Source organism: Ostrinia furnacalis, unplaced genomic scaffold, assembly GCF_004193835.3.
Source record: "Ostrinia furnacalis isolate ACB-3 unplaced genomic scaffold, ASM419383v2 OfSCF0631, whole genome shotgun sequence".
Lineage (NCBI taxonomy): Eukaryota > Metazoa > Arthropoda > Insecta > Lepidoptera > Crambidae > Ostrinia > Ostrinia furnacalis.
Genome location: NW_021130870.1, coordinates 322,807 through 340,262, shown reverse-complemented (window position 1 = coordinate 340,262; position 17,456 = coordinate 322,807). Strand labels below are relative to the sequence as shown.

At 37.7% G+C, this 17,456-nt stretch overlaps 3 protein-coding genes across 3 annotated transcripts in view; all 3 read left to right on the top strand.

Moving 5' to 3' along the window:
- Positions 1-10,881: 10,881 nt before the first annotated feature.
- On the top strand, positions 10,882-12,719 carry LOC114366393 (uncharacterized). The gene is made up of 4 exons (XM_028323257.1): positions 10,882-10,915; positions 11,217-11,434; positions 11,891-11,959; positions 12,639-12,719. The coding sequence occupies exons 1-4, from the start codon at positions 10,882-10,884 to the stop codon at positions 12,717-12,719; spliced, it is 402 nt and encodes a 133-aa protein (XP_028179058.1).
- LOC114366413 (uncharacterized) lies at positions 12,598-13,832 on the top strand. The gene has a single exon (XM_028323281.1). The coding sequence runs from the start codon at positions 12,722-12,724 to the stop codon at positions 13,481-13,483; it is 762 nt and encodes a 253-aa protein (XP_028179082.1). The 5' UTR covers positions 12,598-12,721; the 3' UTR covers positions 13,484-13,832.
- A 1,053-nt stretch (positions 13,833-14,885) lies between these two features.
- Positions 14,886-17,456, top strand: part of LOC114366392 (uncharacterized) — a 12,571-nt gene continuing 10,000 nt past the window's right edge. Inside the window, 2 exon segments of the mRNA XM_028323256.1 lie at positions 14,886-16,335; positions 16,507-17,453. Of these exon segments, the coding sequence (XP_028179057.1) occupies positions 15,059-16,335; positions 16,507-17,453 (2,224 nt within the window). The 5' untranslated portion in view covers positions 14,886-15,058.

The following is a 17,456-nucleotide window of genomic DNA, read 5'->3' as shown; positions in this document are numbered from 1 at the left end:
GCGCCATATTAACACAATTTACTGCTTGGAATTTAAGTAGAACTATTCAAAATACCTATACATAGTTTTTGTGTTCAATGGCTCTGTTTCATGGGATTTTTTCCTTAAACCTTCCATTTGGAACCTCGCGGCAGTTAAGCGGACCAAATACTGATCAGTCATATTCTGATTTCCAAATTCCACACTGACTGAGGTACTGACAGTGTAGAATTTGGAAATTGGAATGAAGGAATGACGAAAAAGATCTATTTTTCTGCAGAACTGTAAGTACTTATTGAAGGTTAAATTCGTGTAAATTCATCGTCGGCGATAAATAAATTGTTCAACATAAATCAATTAAATACCATTAAGCCATGAATAAAATAAATATAAAAGAGATACGTTCGAAAACATTTACAATCCATCATATATTGTTTGAATTCCCATGAGTCATGAATTTACATCATCTCAGAACATAATGTGATTTACGATACATACATAATACAGAAATTTCTAGAAAACACATTAACGCCCGTATTCACAAACAGAACTATGAGGTCTCACAGTGCGCGTGGACGCACAGTGTGACACACGAACTAATCAGTGGGCTGTGTGTGAGTTTACATCAAACGCACTCACTAGTGAGCGCGTTTAAAAAATGTATGAAAACTAGCGGCCGCCCGCGACTTCGTACGCGTGAATCCCATTTTTCCCGCTAATTCCCGTTCCCGTGAGAATTTCGGGAATTCCTTTCTTAGTGCACCTCTACGGTACCTAAGCTACGTCCCTTCCAAATTTCAAGTGCCTACCTTTAGCCGTTTAGGCTGTGGGTTGATCTGTCAGTCAGTCAGTCAGTCAGTTTCTCCTTTTATATATTTAGATAGATGTACACTAGTGAGCGCGTTTGATGTAAACTCACACTAGACCCTCTGAGCTCTATTCAACGCTGTGCGTTCGATTTGCTGCTTCACTTAAGCAAGCATCGTTTGTGAATACGGGCATCGTGTGCTTACCATGAGTATACGGTGTGCTCGCTAGCGAGTTACGTCAAAAAATACTTTGAAAATTTCTTGAAAGTAACCGCTACTGAAACTTTAATAATCATAATGATCTGTTATTTTAATTTTGGGCGGGCGAAGTCGTGGGCAAAAGCTGGTTTAATACAATATAATTTTCATTTCAAATCAAACTGACTGAAAATGACAATTTGACTAGTTTTTGACCAATTTGACCGTAAATGACGGTCAGTCAAATTCAATCAGTTTTGTCATTTTTATCACTTGGCCACCGACGTCCATTCGGCACATTCGCGACACCCCCGACTTTTGCATACCGAGCGCATACCGAGATTTGAATTTCGAAAGAAAGTTCTCGTTTCGTCTGTTTATATGAAGTTATAATACTGTATGATATTATTACCGTGACGATACATAATACAGAAATTTCTACAAAAACATATAACGCCCGTATTCACAAACAAAACTATGAGGTCTCACAGTGCGCGTGGACGCACAGTGTGACACACGAACTAAATCAGTGGGCTGTGTGTGAGTTTACATCAAACGCACTCACTAGTGAGCGCGTTTAAAAAATGTATGAAAATTTTAGTTTTTGAACGTTTCCCGCTAGGGGCGCTGTACAATCCGTCATACATTTAAACATTAAATGTATGACTTTTTGACGTAAACTCACACTAGACCCTCTGAGCTCTATTCAACGCTGTGCGTTCGATTTGCTGCTTCACTTAAGCAAGCATCGTTTGTGAATACGGGCATCGTGTGCTTACCATGAGTTTACGGTGTGCTCGCTAGCGAGTTACGTCAAAAAATACTTTGAAGATTTCTTGAAAGTAGCCGCTACGGCGCGGCGCTGTACAATTTTTCATACATTTAGGCGGTTATCACACTGCGCCGCGCTCCGCCGCGGAGCGCGTGATTTTCATATAAAAAATAACGCGCGCGGACGCGTTGTCAGTGTGAAGTGCCGCGCGTGTTTTCTATACAAACTGAGGTACTTGCATACAATGATTAAATCTGTCGCCCCGCGCTCCGCGGCGGAGCGCGGCGCAGTGTGATAACCGCCTTAATGTAAGTTTTTTTATGCAGTCGCTAGCAAGCACGTAAACTCATGGTAAAGTACACAAATACAATATTGTCTCGAATGTTGGTCGTTAGGAAAGCTTTAAAACATTGGAAGGGTTTCGTAAAAGTTTCGAAACACGCGGAACCCTTATAAACCACTCACGTGGTATTTCAGCTACCTGCAGAACTTTTATGTAACTTTCTATTTTAGGAACAATTCGAGGGCCAATTTGTTACATGAAATAGTATGTTTTGTTTCTAAAATAACTATCGTTTGTCTATGCTTATGAAGAATTAAATAGCAGGTAAATCATGGTGACTGAGTTTGTTGCGGTGCTTCTTCTTAGCACTTGCCAAATGTTTGTCTCGAAGCGCTGGTAGGGTATAAAAAGAATGGGTCATGTCAAGGCTCCTTAAGAGCATTTATGATGATTTGTAAGAAGTAATCTTATTAGTCTAAATGTCAGTCTAATGTTTGATTTTGAATTAAATACACCGCTCAACAAAAAAAAATTGTTTTTTTGCGCATGGATTTTACTTGNGCGGCGGAGCGCGGCGCAGTGTGATAACCGCCTTAATGTAAGTTTTTTATGCAGTCGCTAGCAAGCACGTAAACTCATGGTAAGTATGTACACAAATACAATATTGTCTCGAATATTGGTCGTTAGGAAAGCTTTAAAACATTGGAAGGGTTTCGTAAATGTTTCGAAACACACGGAACCCTTATAAACCACTCACATGGTATATCAGCTACCTGCAGTACTTTTATGTAACTTTCTATTTTAGGAACAATTCGAGGGCCAATTTGTTACATGAAATGGTATGTTTTGTTCCTAAAATAACTATCGTTTGTCTATGCTTATGAAAAATTAAATAGCAGGTAGATCATGGTGACTGAGTTTGTTGGTAACCCTACCAGCGCTTCGAGACAAACATTTGACAAGTGCTAAGAAGAAGCACCGCAACAAACTCAGTCACCATGATCTACCTGCTATTTAATTTTTCATAAGCAAAGAATGGGTCATGTCAAGGCTCCTTAAGAGCATTTATGATGATTTGTAAGAAGTAATCTTATTAGTCTAAACAATTATTATGTTTGATTTTGAATTAAATAATCAACTAATACTAAATATGCCTTGTGTGTCTCTTACACTTTCACTAGCGTATCTCTAAAACAGCTAAAATATAAACCCTATACATTTAACATGGAAAAAGCTTTAGTTTCTGTAACATTATCGCTTGCCAAAGTAAGTGAAATTCAATTGGTGACATCTCTAACTCCGATCTATTAGATTGATGTGTTTTCGCGCGCCGTTTCCAACTTTTTCAATAAATGCCGATCCGAGTGTAGAGGGATCTAATTTCAAATATCTCATTACTTATCTCGTAAGATATCTTACGCCTGTATTCACAATTCAACGATGCTTGCATAAGTGAAACAGCAAATCGAACGCACAGCGTTGAATAGAGCTCTGTGATTGGTTCGTGTGTCACCCTGTGCGTCCACGCGCACTGTAAGACCACATAGTAATGTTTGTGAATACGGGTGTGCAAAAATGATACTTTTGCCTTTATGTTGTCCCGAAGTAGTGTTGCTTCCCTAGGGCTTGAAGCTATACACCGTGAAAAATTTTGGTGGTTGTTTTCCCGCAGTAAAATGATTATATCTTATCTATCTAGTACAATAGATTAAAGATTTTTTTTTAAATACAAATAAAAAATATGCCTGTACGGAGCGTGTGCGATTCAGTTTAGTGCTATAAGGTTTTATGGTATTACTTAGTGCGAGAGCTTCTTTTACTTTAAATATTGATTTCGTGAGGCAGGCAGAATCCAAATACGTCACATTTTGTAAAAAAAAATATTGTTTCTTACGCTTGATGTTGATGATATTTTTTTGATTATAGTTGAGAACATTTTTTTTTTTTCAACAATAACTCGCACGATTCGATAGTACTAATAAATTCTGCTGCCACTAATAGTTCACGGTATATTGGGACGTGTATAAGTACCCTAAAAAGGGCCTACATACAACACGATCAAGCTTACTGTGAACCTCGCTGGAATGCGACTCTCCCTCCCACGTATCAGAGCCGATGTGACGTCACAACCGCCAGTCGCGCAGTTTACTCGACTGACTTGTACTTTACAATAAATAATTTTAATAAAGATGTTGCTAAACTTAGCATCTCTGTTAAACCCTTAGATAAAATGTTGAAAGACGCTATTTCAAACCTAAGATAAATTGTTAAATGCGCCTACTTACGCCCAGACAAGTTTTGTAAAGTAATTTAAAATGTTTCTGTCTTCTTGTCAAGCGAATTTAAAGCAATTGGATATTTAATTGAGTTAAAAGAATTAGAAAACATTAAATGAAACATGATTTTACTTTCAGACCATGATATTTAATGGCACATATTTTACTAAGCAATGAAGAAAATCGGCAAGACTTGGAGCGAGATCAAACGCGAGGCTCAAGACCAAACGCGATGGAGGACTGTTGTGGATGCCCTCTGCCCCATCTAGGGGACATAGGACCTTAAGTCAAGTAAGTCAAGATAACGTTCACAACGTGTTCTGCTTCTATTTTTTAAGGTGAATCTCATTTATAATGCTAGATGTCCATAGCATACTGAAGAACTTGAGACGTCAATTTTCATGACATGATTCTTTTTAAATAAAGCCGCCGACACCACAAGCCTCCGGGCTGTCAGCGGGTTTGTGCGTAGAGTCCTTTAGAATTAGGTCTATTACAGAGTTTGTCAAAGAAGGAGACTTTATCACCTATCCCATGAACTTAATACGGTTGTAAAATATTAAAAAAAAAAAATTATTAGCCAGTATTATTCGGCTTTGTTAAAAAATCATTCATATTGGCGCTGTCTATAATGTTATCATTACTCATAATGAATAAAATGTTCCCTAGAAAAAACTGCTGATATCAAAACTGAATAGTCTATGCTGAAATGTACCTTGATTGGTACACTATCATCCACATCCTATTTGCTGTTTCTTGAAAAGATGAGTGAAAGACGGAAATGAATGGTCTGATTCTACCTTTACAGTTTTTGTCGGGCTGTCTCTTACACTGTAATATAAATACCATTACTCAAACCCATTCATCTTTCATTCAAAAGAAAAATATTTATATAACATCTGTTACTGTATCTGTCTAAAATCATGGGAGGGATTATGTGTCATTTTATAGGATTATCTACATAAACCACAGAAGGTACTTTTGATCTATTTATGTTTAATTTTTCTTACCTAATATCAGGGTTTAAAAATACAGCGCTATTTATATACCACACTTTATTTTTGTATTATAAACTAGCGGCCGCCCGCGACTTCGTACGCGTGGACCCCGTTTTACCCTTAGGGGTGAAGTTTCTAGTTTTTTAGGGTTTACCCGGAAATTATTCAAACTTTTCTCGCTGTAAAAACCATCCTAGGCTAGGACTTCAACAAACATTTAAAAAAAAGAATTGGTAAAATTGGTCCAGGCGTTGTTGAGTTATGCGCTTACCAACACATTTTGCGATTCATTTTTATATTATAGAAGATTAAAAGTAAGAACGACCTAGAAAGACAAATATCATGACAATTTGGATAACCAATAGAAGCAAACAATGGCCTTAGACCAGGGTAGTTAGAAAGATTTGAGGGAGACCTTTGCCCAGCAGTGGTACTAGCCCTTCAAGCCTCGCGAATCGAGACACAATAGATAATAATCAATTGTTACCCGGTCATTATTATTATGCGGCTTAGATGTGCTAGTGTAGCACCTTACTGTACGAATGTGTCCAAAAATTTACATTACAAACGTTTTTTTCATGTGATAATAATAATTATATTTTAATTCCCATAAAATCACACTTTATAACATGACAGTAGACTTTCATTTTCATAGTAGGTTTGAATAGGAAAAAACCCTAAAGAACCTTTTTATGGTAAGCAAAGGAAGCGTTCCAAAATTTCGTCCTATTCATAGTACCGCATTGAATTGAAGCACTTTGTGTAATTTCTTACAACCATTATGGGACTTGAATTACAGACGCTTTTAAATTAAAGAAAACCCAAAAGAAAATGCATGAAACTGACACTTTTGCAAATGAAACAAGAAACGTGTTCATTTTTCCTCCGACACAATTTTCACAATGGAGAGAAATAAAATCAAAGAAAGTTTTCAGAGTCGACTCGGTCATTCGTTTCTGGTATTTTTCTAGCCAGCCGGCAGATGGAGACTGGACTATTAGTTCTAGCTTTTTAATGGGACCTTGGATTAAATTCTGTATTTGATGCGAATAAAATGTCTGCAAAGATTAAAATGTGAAAAAATAAAGAGTACTGGAAAACTGTCACAAATGTATTTAGGTAGGTACCTAGATAATATCGGAGTCCAGATAGAGTTCAAGTCGATCAAGCAAGACAGAACCAGTGAAGCTTAATTTAAACTGTGCTCTAAATAATATAACTGACATTAAAGACAGATTTGATGTTGCATCAGTACCTACGTCCAAGATATTATACAGGCAGTGTAAATGTCAAATTCATCCAATGAAAAACAACAAAAACCAACTTATTATTAACCCCTCATTATTTTTTTAACCCTTGTTGAAATTCGCAGGCATATTTAGATGATCAAACGAACTTACCAAGTGAAGTTCGATCTGAATTATCCTGTTTTCGCCGAAGAGATTTATGGAATTTATCACTGTGCGAAACTAAATGACATTGACATTTGAACTTCAAGGTTATGGCTAATATTCTTTTTTTGTGGTTGAATCGGCCAATACCAGGTTTAAAGAAAAAACACATATCAAAGAGTATTTATTATCATAAAAATCGCGAAACGCACTGATTTCCATTTATTTATGGATCGATGACAACCTTGTGACAACCCAGCTTTTGGCGTTGATCGCATAGTGAACTACTAAAGATGGCGACAGCGGTTTGTTTGTCAATGCCATCGGAATTTAACGAAATTCTCCATTATCCGAATTTTGCGGATATATGTTGTCGACTCAAAATCGTTATTTTTTTATGCTTTGTTATTCATATAAGGTTTCGATCCAGTCTACCGTACCCCTTGACGAAATTATTAATATAGAAATACGTAAGTAACACGATCAGTCTGTTTGACTACCATGTCATACATGCATGCATGGACAAACTTGGCCTACACTGGTTGGGTTTTATTGGCGGTCAAGCTGTAGATCCTGGCTACACAGGAGTTGCAGCGATAGGAACGTGAGGTGGGATTAGTCCCNTTGACTGGATTATTGGATCATCATCATCATCATCAATTCAGCCATAGGAAGTCCACTGCTGAACATAGGCCTCCCCCAATGATTTCCATGATTATCTGCTATACCTATTATTTGATGATAATTAGGTACCTCTAAGCACAGAATAAATCAATTTGATAATCGAAAAGAAAGGTCGTGATTTTGAAGTCCTACTATTTTGAAGAGTTAACTTCAAGATTAATTATGTCTTCTGTCGTTTTGTTTTTTATACTCAACATCAAATAAATCGCACCTTCCGCGACGCGAACTTTAAAGATTTTCTCCTGACACAACCATGGTGCCCCAACAATATTGGTGTTATTTGAAAGCCCAATAAATATCCTTAAAGAAAAACACATTCAATTTCATAATAAATGATTAACATATACCATAAATGTGACTTGAAAAAAGACCTCACTTTGGGCTCACCTCTGGGATCAATTAGACCAGTTTTTTTTGTTATAAAACCAAATAATGATCTCACATGTCCTCTTTAACAGATGGATAGCGATTAATCCCTACTTAACAGTTTTATAGCGATAAAAGTTGTCTCAAGCGTAACTACCTATTTTTTAAAGAAGTGACTCTGGATCCTTCTAAAGACACATTTTTGGGGTAAAAACTTTTCCTATAATGAAATCAAGTTTAGAACTAGGCTTTTAAATAATGCCAATATTGGAGAGAAGTGGGGATGCATACGTTTAATAGTGCTTGTCGCGGGAGGTGCGATTTATTTGACGACGAGTGTATTTCACCTGCATAACGAAACAAAGAACTCTGTTTATTTGCAAACAACGGGGAGAAAGACGAAATGTTTTTTGACATTCCACAATCACAAACACAATGTGTCTATGACCTTACATAAACTAAATCAAATAAGGAAGGTTATTTTTATACATGGAAAGTAACTTGTGAAATGATGTAATACTAATAAAAATACGAAATTATAACGACCTGTCTGTTTGACTACCATGTCATACATGCATGCATGGACAAACTTGGCCTTCACTGGTTGGGTTTTATTGGCGGTCAAGCTGTAGATCCTGGCTACACAGGAGTTGCAGCGGTGGGAACAAGAGGTGGGATTAGTCCCATAACATGTCATGAATCTTCCATTTCTTTGAATTGGTTGAGATAGACTCAACTTTCAATTTCTATAATTATCATCATATTTTCAGCCATGGGGACCTCCCATGGATGGGGACCTCTATGATGATGACTGCTGAACATAGGCCTCCCCCAATGATTTTCATATTGACCGGTTGGTAGCGGCCTGCATCCAGCGCCTTCCTTTATGAGGTTTTCACTCACTCTTGTGGGTTCAATTTCTATATTAATCGTAAAAAGACAAATAAAATTAGGTATTAGAGAACACATTTACAATAAATTTAACTTTAAAAGTCACTTTGTTTTTGTTTGATTGTTTTTTGATAATTTGGTACTAAATTAGAAATTGCGAATGAAAGATGTTAAAAATAAAACAGAGCATAGTAATTATGTTTCAGTATGTTTGTGTATTGATTTTTTTTCTGGGTTTTGTTCATTTCATTTCAGCCACAGGACGTCCTCTGCTGAACATCGTTCGTTTCAGCCAAATGACGTCCACTGCTGGACAAAGGCCTCCACCAAGGATTATCTTAATGAACGTTCCTGCGCTGCCCGCATCCTTCACCAGATTGTCGGTCCACCTAGTGGGAAGCCTGCCTACGCTACGTCTTCCGGCCCATGGTCGCCACTCGAGAACTTTTGCCTCTGTAGTTACTGAACGAATAATTTCAACATTGCCCGGTTGGTAGCGGCCTGCTTTTATTAAACCTAACTTACTAACTAAAAAAAAATTATAACCTTGAAACAGAAACCCTGTTGTGGATACAAAGTACCTAAGCCTTAACGAACATCAATACAATAAAACATTGTTCTCAAATGTTAGTATACGATTAATAGTACCTACTTATCTAATTAATAGTTCTTGTGTAATTAATTAAACATAATGTAAAATGAATGTTATCTACGCAATTATTCCATTTATAAATTACAATAGTGTCAGATACAGTCTAATTTTGTAGCGTCAATCAAAATTAGTACATCTACGAGTATTTACTTGTAAAAAATAAATTAAGTTATTACAAATTTTCAAGATACTCCATCTGTTTTAGATACTAGGTATATATTTTTAGGTACGAGCAAGGTGGACCTATAAAGCAGGAAGACGCTAGATGCAGGCCGCTACCAACCGTGTGATGTGGAAGTCATTGCGGCCTATGTTCAGCAATCGCGTGGACGTCCTGTGGCTGAAATGATGATGATGAGCAAAAGTGTTAGGCTGCATCATCTACGCGTGGTTTATTAATATACTTACAACGAAGAAGCCCTTGGCCTGCATATCAGCAGATGGAAATTGATAATCAGGCCGAAGGTGGAGCTTCTATCTTCAGCCCAAGTGCCCATCTTCACACCAGTCTCCAACGCTCTTGGCATCATCATCATCATCATTTCAGCCATAGGATGTCTACTGCTGAACATAGGCCTCCCCTAATACTTTCCACGTTGATCGATTGGTAGCGGCCTGCGTCCAGCGCTTCCCTGCTACCTTTACGATGTCGTCGATCGACGCTCTTGGCATGCTCTCCATGTTTTTCATATTTACAGCAATAAGCCTCTTTGGAGTTGTTGTCACCCTGGTACTTATAGGTACCAGAAGATAAAGGTAAGTGTGTCGAAGAAATCGACAAGATTTTGGTGGGGAAACAGGTTATTAAACGCCATAAAAGTGTTTTATTTCTACGTAATCTTACCAACAAAGCAATCTACCTCAAACTGTAAAATTTCTTCAAGAGACTGAATTTGAAGTTTAAAAAACGAGTAGACCTTAAGTCCCTAACGTTAGCGAAATTGTACATAAAATTAATGTAAGTTGATAAATGATGCCCACAGTAGGACCATTATCATGGTTTCTACCAAANCAATTAGATACAGAATCGATCTCATCAACTCATACATACTACTTACTCGTAGTTAAATACCTAATGATTTATTTATTTTATGTAATTCTAGCTACATTACTTACTTTTTGTATTACTTTGTATATTTTTGAGAACTCAGTGAAAAAGTTAAGTCACTACTAATGATACAAAAGTAATGTCTTGTAAAAAAATAGAAACATTTGATAAATAAAAAACTTAGCACAGCTTACTCGTACTTTGTCTTTTAACTAACCTGCCACTCTAGTACCAGTTATTTCTCTGGGTATACACTTGTTGCTCAAAAATTTTTTTCAGGCGTGATAACGTAAGAAAGTGTATATGTTACGGTTAATGTGATAAATTGAAAATTATTAATAATAACCGGTTATTATGAATAATTACCGACAGTCGCGGTAAAAGTGATAAATTAATCACATTTAACAGTGATTATTTAATAATTCAACCTTAGTACTAACAAATTTCTTAAAAGAGAACAACATGTTGTGTACGTGCTCGTGTACAGCCAAACTTTTGAACGTTTTGATATCATATATTAATATAATTTGGCTAATGAGTTCGGACTGTTTCNCATTTTTGAATATTTGTAAGTATTTATTTGTTCTATTTAGAAAACCAAGAGTGCACAATCAAACTTTTGTCCTCATATTAGTAAAAGTATTAAAAGTTCTTAAAAACAGGAGGTTTTTGCTATTATCTGTTCTGCAGTTGTTCCAAAGGAGTTAAAATATCATTAAAATACCAAGGTTTTGCTGACGACACCATTTATTTCTTAATATGACCCTTGTGACCTTTATCAGTTGTCGATTTGCTTCCATTAGTAATAGGTATTATAAAATTATAAATAGCAGAATATTACAAAACATGATTGTGTCTTCATTTTCCAGTCAAGAACAAGGCATGGCGGCGCGGCTTCTTCCTCGTCATGGCTTTAATATCAGCTCAGTCATTCAACGGCAACTTCACCATCCTGACGTACGCGTGGACCATTATGTCAGAGTCAGGAGTGACAGCCAACCCAGAGCTGACGTCACTGGTCGTGCCCATGCTGATGATTTGCGGATCCACGGTGTCAATGATGTGTGTGGAGAGGTTTGGGAGAAAGGTAGGCATTCTTTTTTATATCATCATCAGATGATTTAGACTTAAACTCAGGATAACGACCCGATCCTAAGAACAGAGGCAAAGAAGGCTACTTCCCATGTTATACATGGGATTATTGAAATAGTGGGTTAGCGCTCACCGTCTGTTGCTATTCACAATGCAAGAAAATTGTCTTTGTGCTGCCGGATTTTTTATGAACTCGCGGAATTTGGGTAGGTTTTCTTTAATAACTACCCCAATATTATATTTGGTATGAAAACGCCGATGAAAGTCCACAACAGGGCACGTCATTTTTAGTGAATCGTAGTAATAGTACCGTAGTGATCATCTGCTATCAAAATGATGACACTTTTTGCTAATGCCAAACTTATTTGCAAAGTGCATATTTATTACTCATATTAGGTACGTGCGAAGTTTGTTCAAGCTAAATAATTCGAATCCTCGTTCCAATTTACAGAAGCTCCTGACCATCACCTACTCTGTAACCGTGGTCGCAATGATCACCCTTGCNAATTCTATGATCGAAGTATTATTTAAAAAGGGACATAAAGAGAAAGAAATATTGTGCGGTGTTCGGGTGTTTGAATTCGAAAAGAAATCTACCGGATTTATCTTTTTTTTTCGCTTCCCAAAGATGCTGAAAGGTATGTTGGCCATGTAGGTAATCAATAATTCTTAGGATAGTATAGGAACCTAACCTACTATGACTACTGCTCAGAATGCGTTCGTTAGTTTCAGCCAAATGACGTCCACTGCTGGACAAAGGCCTCTCCCAAGGTTTTCCATAATGAATGCATACTTACCTACATACGTACCTCATTACAAATAAGTAGATTAATATTTTTCGACAACGCCACTCTTGTGGCGGAGTTTTGGGCTGACACTGTGTAGGTTTGTTGTCGACACGAAAAGAAGAAAAGAAGAAGAATTATTTTTTCACTAGACAGCAACCCTAACAGCGTAAGAAGAGTTCAGAGGCACGCGATAGAAAGAGACAAAACTTGTAGGTGAATAAAATTGTAGGTACGTAGTGCTGTGCGAGCTGAATTCCACTGTATCGCGTCGTAGCAAAACTCGCATTTATTTAAATCGTCTTGCGGAGTAATCCTTCTGTACCTGTACTATTACTTATTCTGTGCCATTATGTAAAAACAACGAACCTAAACACGGTAATACTACCACTCCATTACGCAACTTGCGGGCAGAGGAGGCTAGCGATGAATTTGTTACACTGCGCCGTGGTTCTAGCAGACAAGGAAATGCAGAAAAATCACCAACACCAATAGATATGGGAGAAATAAAAACAGATACTCAACTGATTTTAGAAGAGCTGCGAGCGCTTCGCGCTGAGATGTCTGACTTCAGGAGCACAATACAACAACTAACAGCTGAAATCAACCATAATAAGCAGTGTATAGAAGGCCTGACATCGCGCGTCGAGACCCTGGAGCAGCGTCAGAACAAAATAATCCCCATCACCGAGACACCCAACCTACAAGAAACTATTTCGGAATTGAAGCAAAACCTTAACGACAGAGATCAAGAGCTCTTGCAGAATGACATTGAAATAGCCGGGATACCAGAGGAAAAGAATGAAAATGCTGCTCATATCATGTTGACGGTGGCCAATAAACTCGGAGTGTCTATCGATGAACGTGACATAGTGAATGCTGAGCGAGGGGGACCATTACGAGCCGGGTCATCACATGAAACACCTGATGCGCGCCCTAGGGTGCTCATCATCCGTCTGACCCGCCGCGCCCTGCGAGGGCAGCTGTTAGCAGCGGCCCGTGTCCGCCGGTCTCTGCAAACTGATGGCCTGGGGCTGTCTGGTTCACCAAAAAACTTTTACATCAATGAGCGACTAACAAAGCAAAATCGTCATCTGTTTTATAACGCCAGAGAAGCTGCCCGTCGTGAAAAATGGCATTACGTCTGGACACGGGATGGCAGAATCTATGCTCGACGAGAACAGGGAGCTCCCCGTCATCGCATCAAATCGGAAGCGGATATCAACAGGGTTTTTGGATGTGGTGGTGTTCGCACGTGATGGTGATGTTGACATTTGTGAAACACTTAACATTATAATATTAGTCAATTTAAGAAATGTACCTTATGAGTTACTGTTTTTGTTTTTAAACGTTACTTGCTTGGATTTGTTTTTAGGTAGACTGTGCCCATGTGTGTGTGTTTTTTCAATACATTTATTTCACATTTTCTTTTACAAAACAGAGAAACTCTTTATTAATATTATGAAAAATGGCTAACTCAAAGTTTAAAAGTTTGAGAATAGGGCTATTGAATGCTAGATCTCTCAACACAGGTGAGGATGAACTTTTAATTTCAATGGCAAATTTCAAACCCGACATCTTAGCAATTAATGAAACATGGATTGAGCACGGTCAACNAATTTGTATTAATACGTGGCTTTCCCTGCGGCCGACGTTGATTGGCGTCCGTGAGTTCCGACATCTCCCGGGCTACCCGGTTTGGTGAAAATACCTTCAAATAAATCATTTATATCAGTCATACCTACCTACTTATATCCATATACAGGGTGGGCCAAAAATGTTTGCAAAATAGCAACTCTTGATTTCTCGAAATCGGCTCGAGGTATGGACTCATGAGGGATGGGAATGAGTACAATTAATACAATTGAAAAATAGGCCAACAGTTAGGGTGGGTTGCATGCACCATGTTACTTTAACTTTGACAAACGTCAAAAATCTGTCAAATTCCATACAAAATACACCGGTTATCGTTATAGTTACGGCCAAAGTTAGGTGGTGCACCTCAGCATTAGACTAACATTTAATTTTTACTAGGCAATCCCACTGCTTCATAAAGGGACAGACTAAGTATTCTACCCTCTAAAACAGTAGAAAAACGTATGTACATACGTAGTATGAAAAATGTAATATGAAACCCATTTAAAATCAAAATCCACGAGAGAAAACCCGCGGGCAGAAGCATTTTCATCAATATATATCTTTGTTTTAACTGAGAAGACTGCTTAATATCCTGTACATCATTACTTGATAACAGAAAGTTTTATTAAGATAAAAAAAAAGTTTTATTAAGATAAAAAAATCCACTGATATAAATATTTATTTCACAAAGGTCTTCTATACAGGCTTACCTAACTTTTGGAATAAGATACGGATGGATTCGAAGTTTGTATGATTAGCTGGGGCTTGTGGAACAAAAATAATATTTGAATTTATTTATTCATCACGTAGCGTAGCCATATTGTACACTTGTACAGACGACAAGAAAGAAATCAATATATTGACTGTGGCTTCGCAATACATATTTGATAACATTATGTATGTCCGTAAACATATACATTTATTTACTAAGAAAAGTGACGTCCACTCATTTAACACGAGACGTAAGAATAAACTTGCTGTTCCATCATTTAGGTTGCATAAGATAGGTAATTCNCGGTCAACAATCCCTGGCACCAGTCGTCCCCCACTACAATTTTCTACATAAAGCACGAAAGAATAAGCGAGGAGGTGGAGTTGGCTTTTACGTGAGAAAGGACATCAATACTCGTGTCCGTCGCCACCCATCTTCTGGTTTGGAACAGCTTTGGATTGAATTGCAACTTCCTGGAGGTAAAATGGCGCTAGGAACAGCATATAGACCAGAAAGCGTTTCACCACAGATAGCCTGGGACGCATTAAGCGAGTCTATTAACCAGTTTGCTAACTGTGGCTACTTATGCTTACTCAGCGACCTTAACATTGACCTGTTACGTGAGAACTCACCTCGCGCCAAAGAACTCCTCGATTTTTGTCGCCAACACAATTTAAAACAATTAGTCACAGAAGCGACAAGAATAACTGATCAATCAGAGACATTACTGGATGTGGTTATCACAAATGACACTCTTTGTAGCAGGGAAGTAATAGTGGTTCATAATCGAAGCTTAAGTGACCATGGTATGGTTTTGGTAGATTTTAATGTAAGGAAGCCCAAATTTATCAAACAAATTAAATACACAAGAAATATTTACGACATCAATATATCGCTTTTCGAGGAAGATCTGAAGTCGATGGCATGGAGATCAATAATGGAAAATGCAAACGTGAATGTAATGGTTAAATCTCTTAATAAGCTTATCATAGACTTGTTTGATAGACACGCGCCAATAAAACGGAAAATTCTTAAATCGCCGCCGAAACCATGGATTACAGACACAATAAAACTAATGATGGAACTACGGAACAAGGCATTACAAAGATCACAAATAAAAAAAACTGAAAGCTCTAAAGAATATTATCGCAGTCTCAAAAATTTTGTCACAGCCTCTATAGAACGAGAGAAAAAAGCATACTACAACAATGTTTTGAATAAAAACTTGGATAAACCTAAAGAACTATGGAGTAATATTAGGAAAACATCTATTTATGAAACCACTAACGCAGATATCATCCCAGAACATATAAATGATCCTAACATGATCAATGAACATTTCTTGCAATTGCCGGAAAAGAATACTCACTCGGAAAAAGTAAATGTGACAATAAGAAGTGCAAGGCTTACCGGTGAGAAATTTAGACTACGCCCTGCAACTGAAGAGGAGGTAAGGAAGATCATAGACAACATAAAGACTAATGCTTCAGGACACGATACTATAAATATAGATATGGTCAAGCTTACCTTGGATTACACACTACCAATTATAGTCACAATTATAAATAAGTCGATTGAGTCGAATACGTTCCCTTCTCTCTGGAAAAAAGCACTAGTCAGACCAATCCCGAAAAAAAGTTCTGTGGAGCGCCTACAAGACCTACGACCGGTGTCGATCTTGCCGGTAGTCTCCAAGGTGCTGGAAAGGGTTGTGCTGAAACAAGTTGAGGGATATATACAGGAAAAGAAGATAATACCAAAATACAGGGATCTCGGGGTTATTCTGGACAGTAAGTTAACATTTACCAAGCACTATGACCATATAGTATCTAAAGCTAATAAAATAATGGGATTTATTTTTAGGACCATTAAACCTTTTAGACAGTCAACAAGCATACTAACACTATTCTACGCCTTGGTCAGAAGTGTNAAATACCAGTCCGGCTTCCGTAGAGGACACGGCACAGAGACGGCATTGCTGCACGTAACAGATGATCTCACTGAGGCCTCGGATAATGGAATGAGTAGCATTATAGTGCTCCTGGATTACTCGCGCGCCTTTGATTGTTTGGATCCAGAACTGTTACTGTCCAAATTGTCACATTATGGTTTCTCGGATGACGTTTGTTTATGGTTCAAGTCTTATTTAACAGATAGAGAGCAGATTGTGGTTTCAGATTGCGCGGACGGTCTAAAGAGATACTCAAAAGTTGGGAAACTCACTAGAGGCGTGCCTCAGGGTTCCATCCTGAGTCCAATAATATTTTCTATATTTACAGCAGATCTACCCATGCACATTGAACACTGTAAATATCATTTATACGCGGACGACACGCAGATTTATTACTCATTTAGTGGTAATAATGTTGACGAGTCTATTAAAAAAGTCAATCAAGATCTACAAAATATTTTATGTTGGTCACGGAAAAACTCACTGCTGTTGAACCCGGATAAATCTAAAATGGTAGTAACTGGGACAAAAAACCAAATCCATAAGGTAATGAATAGTACTGAGTCAGTCAAGATCGATGGTAGATCTATCGAAACGGTGCCATATGCGCGAAATTTAGGACTAATTCTGGACGGGGAACAAAAGTATGAGAACCATATAAATGAAAAAATCAGGAACGCATTTTTTAAACTGAAGCTGCTTTACAAATTGAGGCCATATATAGGAGAACACCTCCGAGTACGGTTAGTTAATGCACTGGTATTATCGCCATTCGATTATTGTGACTCAGTATACGGACCAAGACTAAATGCTAATACGGCAAGAGCTATCCAGCGAGTCCAGAACTCTTGCATGAGGTTCTGTTTCAGAATACCAAGGCGAGACTTTGTAACGCCTTATATGAACAAGGGGGGAATTTTAAACATGAGTG